The sequence below is a fragment of the Phodopus roborovskii genome, unplaced genomic scaffold, assembly GCF_943737965.1.
Source record: "Phodopus roborovskii unplaced genomic scaffold, PHOROB, whole genome shotgun sequence".
NCBI lineage: Eukaryota > Metazoa > Chordata > Mammalia > Rodentia > Cricetidae > Phodopus > Phodopus roborovskii.
In genome coordinates this window covers 1290001-1297109 of record NW_026126525.1, presented here as the reverse complement: position 1 = coordinate 1297109, position 7109 = coordinate 1290001, and the positions used below count along the sequence as shown (strand labels likewise).

Here is a 7109-nt window from a genome sequence, read left to right as displayed (position 1 = left end):
AGCTTTGTGAGAGCCCAAGGACAGAACTGATGCCAGAGGAGGTGTGGGGTGCTGGTAGGACCAGTTCTCCCCGAAGCTGAGGAAGGGACCTGACACCAAATCAGAGAGGACAGCTGCATAGCTGTGCCCAGTCTGACTCCCGGCCTAACAGTTTTCCTTCGTGAAATCCTTAATGCTAAGCTTGGTAAAGAGTAAAAAGCCAGCCCTGGGCATCTGCAGCCCAAAATCAAGTTCTGTCCCTGGTGTGTGTGTGTGCGCGCGCGCGTGCACACACACACACACACACACACACACACACACACACAGAGAGAGAGAGAGAGAGAGAGAGAGAGAGAGAGAGAGAGAGAGAGAGAGAGAGAGAGAGACCGAAAGAGTAGGGTCTTTCATTTTGGGTGACAACGCTTTCAAAAGCACAGATAAAAAGACTTGGCAAGCTTGTCTCAACTAGAGTTTGTTCGTTGTATTCCCGCTCCGCAGATCCAAGCACAGCGAACTCATTAGGGCGAACGAATAGGTGAAGGATTGGGGGCTGGAAGGTCGCCGTTGGGGACTAAGAAGACAAGGATCAAAGCTACGACAAAGGTTTGTTAGCGGGACACTCGGCGTCCCCCGGGGCGTCCTAATTGCCCGGCCGGCAGCCTCCGGCTCGCAGGCTGACCGGCTGTGCGAGCGCCCAGCCGCGGGCCGGCTGAACAGCTGCAAGGCCGGCTTAGTGTCGGCCTGCCGCCTGGCTCCTGCTGACTTGGCTGGCCGGTCCTCGGCGCTCTCACAGCCCCAGGAAGAGCGCTGCAAGAAGAGGGCAGACAGAAGCATCCCCACACACCCCACAAGCCTTCACGCCCAGGCGGGAAAAACAGCTAAAGCCAGCTGCCTACTTAGCTATCGCTAACAGTCCACAAACAAGTATTCATTATTTAAACCGTTAGAATAAAAAGACAGGCACTACTTGTAGTCATCTATATAGTTCAGAAGAAGAGGCAGGCAGCTCAAAGTCGACGATTTTGTGGAGTACTGCTGAAGGGGTATTTTCTGTGCCTGAGTCAACGCGTTTCATCATCGGTGTGTGCTATTTTAAGTAAAATCAGCTCCCTGGGATCTCATCGCTTGTTAAAAAAAGATAAACTTTATTTTTGTAATTTTCAATCACAAAAAAATCTATACTTTTGTCTAAGCATTTATTTTACTGAATCAAAAAGACATGAAAAGAAAAAATCATGTTTTTACTGACGTATATAAGTGACTCTGTTTTGGACAACATATAATAAATATGATATATCACTTATCACTCAGTCTTTCAAATGTACATTTTTTTCATATTATGTAGCATGCCACTTTTCCAAAAGAAAAAAAGCTCATGAGAAACCAGTGCAAAGTTCTCTGTCCCCCTCCTCTGCTCTGAGGCAGATTGGATGTCCAGGGTACCACCTTTTGCCTGGGGAGGGTGAACTTCAGGCTGTCTGCCCAGCAACAATTCTCTCTGATAGAAGGTTCCTCTCCACACCCTTCTCTCATCCCTTCTCAGCCCTCCTCCCTCCCTCCCTTCCGTGTGTCCCTAAAGTCATTTTGTTAAAAAGAACTCCAGGGTTTGTTTTTGTGGGTGTTTTCACTTACTGGTTGCACTTTCAGTGGGGTTCAGTGGGGTGAGTACGTTCTCCAGTTACACTGTTGGGGAGCTTTGCGTCCCTGCCTCTGAGGGGGTAGGTGGAGAGCAGAGGGCTGGCTGGTCCTTGGGGATCCCAGGCCACCGGCGGCGAGCTCCCCTTTTACTCCGCTGTCTTTACTCCTGTTAGCCTGGTGCGGGGAGAGTGGGGTAGCTGTCCTGGGGCGGGATGAGAATCTGGAGGGCTGCTGCACCGTCCCTCCTTCCTCATCGGGGATGCGGGGTGCCTGGGATGGGGTTGGACAACGGGTTGAGGGCCGGCTGTCCCCCAGGCCCCAGGCCGTGAATGAGCACACGGGGCACCAGCGGCCGCTGCAGCTGCGGGTGTGGTGCCGGAGGAGTCCGGTACATACTGCTGTACATGGCCGCAGCCGCCGCGGCCGCCGTGGTGCTGTCCATGCTGCCCAGCAGGCTTGGGTGGTAGAAATAAGGCGACGGAAACATCCTCTGCAGAGCGGAGTAGTTCCCAGCCTCGGCCAGCAGCTCCAGGCCCACTGCGGTCTGCCGCTTCCATTTGGTTCTGAAAGAAAGCAGGGCGGGCGGCGGCTGCGGAGGATGGTCCCGGCATCGAGCCTGCCGCTGCCCTTCCTCTCCTACCCTCCCTACTCCAAGAAGGCCTGGGGGAACTCCAGGTGCGGGCTCCTTCCTCAGCCCCCTACCCACTGGCCCTCAGGGTGTGGCCCAAACCCAAAATCAGTTCTTCAAACGAGTCCTTGTACGTGAAGACACTCGCCAATGGAATCCCGCAAGCTTTGCTGCCTTCCCACTCTACTGTCCGCCCCAGGGTAAAACTCTGCCTTGCAACTTTCCTGAAGGCCAAATGAGACCCGGTCTTCCCACCAGCTGCCTTCTGTTGCCCCCCTCCCACACATCCCCATGTCCCATTCCCCTCCAATGTCCGCTGACCAGCAATCTAAAATGTTGGCTTTCGGCCCCTCCCCCATCCCTTCGCACCGAAGAAAACCAAAACCAGAAACAAAGGGCAACGGAGACTCGGGGTTTGTACTCTCCAAGCCTGTGGAGACAGCTCTTCTTTCAGTCTTACCAGGCTACAAGCTTAGCCGCAGAAGGGCGACAAGGTTTAAAAATGGAATTCGTCTGAGAGTGAGCTCTCCCAAGGGAATGGTACCCCTAACCATTCTAGATAGGAGGAAATGGGTCTCGAGAAAGTAGTATTTAAAACCTGTTATTCATTTCTTCCCTCTCCTCCCCCCACCGCCTTCCCTACCCACCCATGGCATCAAGCTAGAAAGAGAGAAGGTCTACTCAAATGCCCTAGGAAGGAAACAAGTCTGGTAGGCCATCCATACCCAGCAGCTCCTGCCAAATTAATAAACATGTCGCCGGTTTTAAATTGGCTACAAATGACACTAATGTTTTCCGACAGAATTAGGGTGGCTGAAACCGTATGTAATGAGACAGAAAATTATGGTAAGATGACAACTGGATGGGCATTTCCAACCCCACTTACAAGCGATTAGAACACAAACGACAGAGGGGCCAGAGAATGGAGACCCGGTTGTTGAGTGCCAGGTGTGGAAACAGGACATAGCCTCAACTCCTATTGCCCAAATTTGGCCTTAGCCACCAGGATGAGGTCAGACACTATCTTAACCTGTTTTCTAGAGGCTCAGTGGTGTGCCATAAGATCTGCCTCCTCTCCCCACCCTTTCTCCTTATAAGATGGCAGAAGTAGTCTGCACAGGGAGGGAAAAGACTCATACCCCTCCCCTCCCCCCACATACACTCCAGACTGGATGCTCAACCAGCTGCCTGATTCTCCAGGCCTCGGCCTCCAGTCCAACTGTAGCCCAGATGGGCTTCCCTAATCTTCCATGCTATGGCAACCAAGGCTTGGACTTTGGCTTTCCCAATTGCCTGGCGTTTAAGCCAAGGCTGGTGGGACGGCTCTATGGGGACTTCCGGTAGCTACATGCCCATTGCAGACATTTGGAGCCAGCCTGTGGCAAGTCTAAAGGTACCCTGTGCACACAGGCTTTTCCTGTCAGTTGCACAGATGTTTCAATTTAAGAAGGTGTGGCTTGGTTGATTTGAGGACAAAATGGGGGAGATTCTGGTAGCTTGAGTTCCACAAGAGGAAGAACTGCACATTAAGACATTTAGAGACCCTGAATATCCAATCTCTGTTGCCCCTGGGCTCCCTCATGTGGAGGGGTGGCTAACCCTTGTCTTAAAGCGCCCACTGCAGACCCTCTGACTCTCCTTCCCTGGTCTCCAGAGGGCAGGAGGGCAGACAACTTGGTGATAATGGCCTGGACAGCAGGCAGCTCTCCTCACCTGCGGTTCTGGTACCAAGTTTTGACTTGTGTGTCAGTGAGGTTCAATGCGGCTGCCAGGTCCATGCGGTCCTGGACACTCAGGTACTTCTGCCGCTCAAAGCTACGCTCTAGCTGGTTGAGCTGATGGTCCGAGAAAGCTGTTCTGGCTTTCCGAGGTTTCTTGGCTCTTACAGGGGGACTTTCTCGGCTACTTGAAATCTCCCGGTCTCCTTCTTCTTTTGTTCCTAGGACAGAAACAGTGACACAGCCTTGTGAGTGAGCCTGAAAGGGAGAAGAGAGGTGTCCACCTGGCACACACTTCCACATTCCCACACTAGGTGCTGATCTGGGGGGGGGGGTCTACACACACACACACACACACACACACACACACACACACACCCTTCACTAGGCCTCAGAACAGTGTAGAGGCCTGAGAGTGTTCTCAGGGTATTTGATCCCCTGCTAAGTATTTTTCTTTGATTTGAGAGGAGACATGTGCCCTCTCTTTGTTGTTTTCAAGGGGACTTTCTTTATTTGGTATTCCCCAAAAACCTTTCTACTCTGTTTTTATGACAGCCACACATCATGTTGGTTTTTATTAATTTTTTTCCCTGCTAACTGGAAGTTAGAAGCTTTTTTTGTTTTGTTTTGTTTTTCTGGATGCATTTGAAAAAGGTTGGACTCAGGCATTTTGCAGCCTCCTCTGTTCCAGATCTTTTTCCAGCTTCAGAGAGATATGTCACCCAGACACTGAGCTGAACTCAGAAAACATTTGAGTCCATCCAGGTGACAGCGCAGAAATTTCCGGATTCTATTTGTCAACTTTGGTTTTTTGCTGAAATGCTGGGAAATCGATATGTCAATCCCTCTCTGTTTGTACCGGTTTGTGCAGCACTCCTTGATCTTCCCGGCAGGAAGAACAATAATCTCTCTAATTGACCCACTGGGGAGGTTGGTGCACGAAAAATCACCAGACCAGACTGTACATCTGTTTAGGGCACTATTATGCTAATGCTATAAACAGTAAAAGGAAGAACACATATCCTACCTTTCAGACAGCAATCTTTACAGAAAACCAAGCATTAATAATAATAACAATGACAACAATAATAGCAGTAACAACCTATCAGTAAAGGGAGAAATATCCTTCCTGATGTGTTAAAACTCTTGCAATGCAAAGACCAGAACAGTTACTTACAAAATTTCCCAAGAAGAAAATAGAGTTGATAAGGGAGAATTTTCATTGTTGTCTTGATTTTGCAAGAGCAAATTCAATTCCATAAAATTTAATTTTCATAAATATTTAATTATTGTAAAGGAACGGAGCTGATTCGGTCACAGACATTTATTGGGGGTATTAATAAAAAGGCGTGTTTTAAAAATGGATTATGATTTTTTTCCTGTATTAATCACCAGCTAATAAAAAATTGCTTCCGCAATAATGTTGAAATTTTGTCTAACATTAAATCAGAAAATTCATGTGATTATTTGGAAATTATTAGGGGGAGCATTTGCATTCAAGAATAAAGATCAATTTATGATTACAGACCGAGGCAACCACAGCTATCAGTTTTTCTCCAACCCCTCTCACTCCCATTCCCAAGGTCTCATCTTAAAAAACAAACAAACAAACAAAACAAACACGAAACAACCTCAAGTCTGCCCCTATTTTCAACAAAAAGTATCTTCCACCCTGTGTCCCCCAGAGGCCACCCTTCTCCCGGTACATTTACAATTAAGTAAAACAAAGAACGGAGCTGGATATCCGATATCGGTGAAGGTCGTGGGGTAGAAATATAACCAACTGAGCTTGGGGTACATTTGCTGAGTCGCGCGCCTAGGCCCCTCTTTAGCTTCCACTCCTCCAAACGCCTCAATCACCAGGGCAGCCCCGGAGCAACTCACCGTGGCATTTGATGTCGCTCTGGGAGTCTTCCCTCTTATCCAGCTTGGCTTTGCTATCCTCCTGCTCCAGCTTTGGCCTGAAGCTCTCGTGCGCCGCGTTGCTCTCCTGCTTCGGTGTATGATGAGGAGAGACGCTGGTGCTGTAGGGCGCACAAGCCGCCAGAGGTTTGCTGTCCCCCAAGATGTCCTTAATTAGAAACGAAGAGGTGGAAGTCCTCGGGGCCGAGGCGGCCGAGCCCAGCTGCTGGGCTGCCGACTGTGGCTGTGGCGGTGGTTGCTGCTGGGGCGAAGGCTGCAAACTTTGCGCGGGGCCCGCGGCTGGCGGCGGCGGTGGCTGTTGGCTGTGGTGTAGGTGATGGTGATGCTGAGGCCCGTCTGTCACGAGATGCGGTTCCGGGGGCTCCAAGGTGACCGAGATTGGAGAAGAGGGCGCCGTTCCCACGGTATCGATCTCCGAACAGGGTGATGGGGTGGCCTGGTTCCTAAAATCCGTGGTCCTAGATTCACCAAGAGGGCGGAAATCTCCGTTCATCATACCGGGGCTGCCGGAACCGGCACCGGACAAAATCGTGTCTATTCCAAAACTCGACCCGCTGGCCCCTTCCATGGCTGTCATTTCTACATGAGGTCCACGCCACTCCGCGGATCAGCAGCCGCCGGGACCAAGCAAGGGAAGACTATCGATCGTAAAACAAAATAGGCACTAAAAATAAAAACCTTGATACTGCTTTTAAAAATAAAAAGTGGGGCGGGCAAAGAAGATAATGGGGATTGTGGCAATTGGTAGATACTTTCGACTCAACTTTTTCCCACATGCAAAAAAGTAAAAGGAAAGAAAGATGAGAGGCAGACAACCAAAAAAAAAAAAAAAAAAATGCCTAGAGCAGGAAGATGCGCTCCGCTGGACCACCACGCACGTGGGCGGCGGCCCCGAGCGGTACTCAGGCTACGACGCTGGTGGCCGGAGGGACCCTGCCACCGCCACCGCCACCGCCGCCGCCTGGGTCTGCCCACTGCCCGGTCCCGGGCGGCGGCGGCGGCCAAGGCAGGTGCAGCGACCACTAAGCCCTGGCGGCCCCCGAGGTGACCACCGAGCACGACCCACTCTCTCCGGAGCCGAGTTTCTGAACTTTCTTGGAAAGTTGTGGAACGGCCGCGGCCGCGGGCGCCCCAGGAGGAGGAGAGGGAGCGAAGGAGCAGGCGCGGGCGCAGGAGACCGCGGACAGGCGGCGCCCGGCGACTCCCGCCGCTGCCCCGCGCGT

At 51.3% G+C, this 7109-nt stretch overlaps 1 protein-coding gene across 1 annotated transcript; it reads right to left on the bottom strand.

Moving 5' to 3' along the window:
- Positions 1 to 1795: 1795 nt before the first annotated feature.
- Positions 1796 to 6716, bottom strand: Barhl2 (BarH like homeobox 2). The gene is made up of 3 exons (XM_051198178.1): positions 5848 to 6716; positions 3959 to 4184; positions 1796 to 2180 (listed from the first exon to the last, which is right to left on the bottom strand). The coding sequence occupies exons 1-3, from the start codon at positions 6461 to 6463 to the stop codon at positions 1868 to 1870; spliced, it is 1155 nt and encodes a 384-aa protein (XP_051054135.1). The 5' UTR covers positions 6464 to 6716; the 3' UTR covers positions 1796 to 1867.
- Between the last annotated feature and the right edge of the window lie 393 nt (positions 6717 to 7109).

Bases quoted from the DNA above. Each gene is read 5' to 3' on its own strand.
- Barhl2 (XM_051198178.1), bottom strand. From the start codon at position 6,463: ATGACAGCCATGGAAGGGGCCAGCGGGTCGAGTTTTGGAATAGACACG. The intron at 4,185-5,847 runs GTGAGTTGCTCC...TTTCTGTCCTAG, and splicing joins GAGCGACATCAAATGCCACG to GAACAAAAGAAGAAGGAGAC. The intron at 2,181-3,958 runs GTGAGGAGAGCT...GCTTTCTTTCAG, and splicing joins ACTTGGTACCAGAACCGCAG to AACCAAATGGAAGCGGCAGA.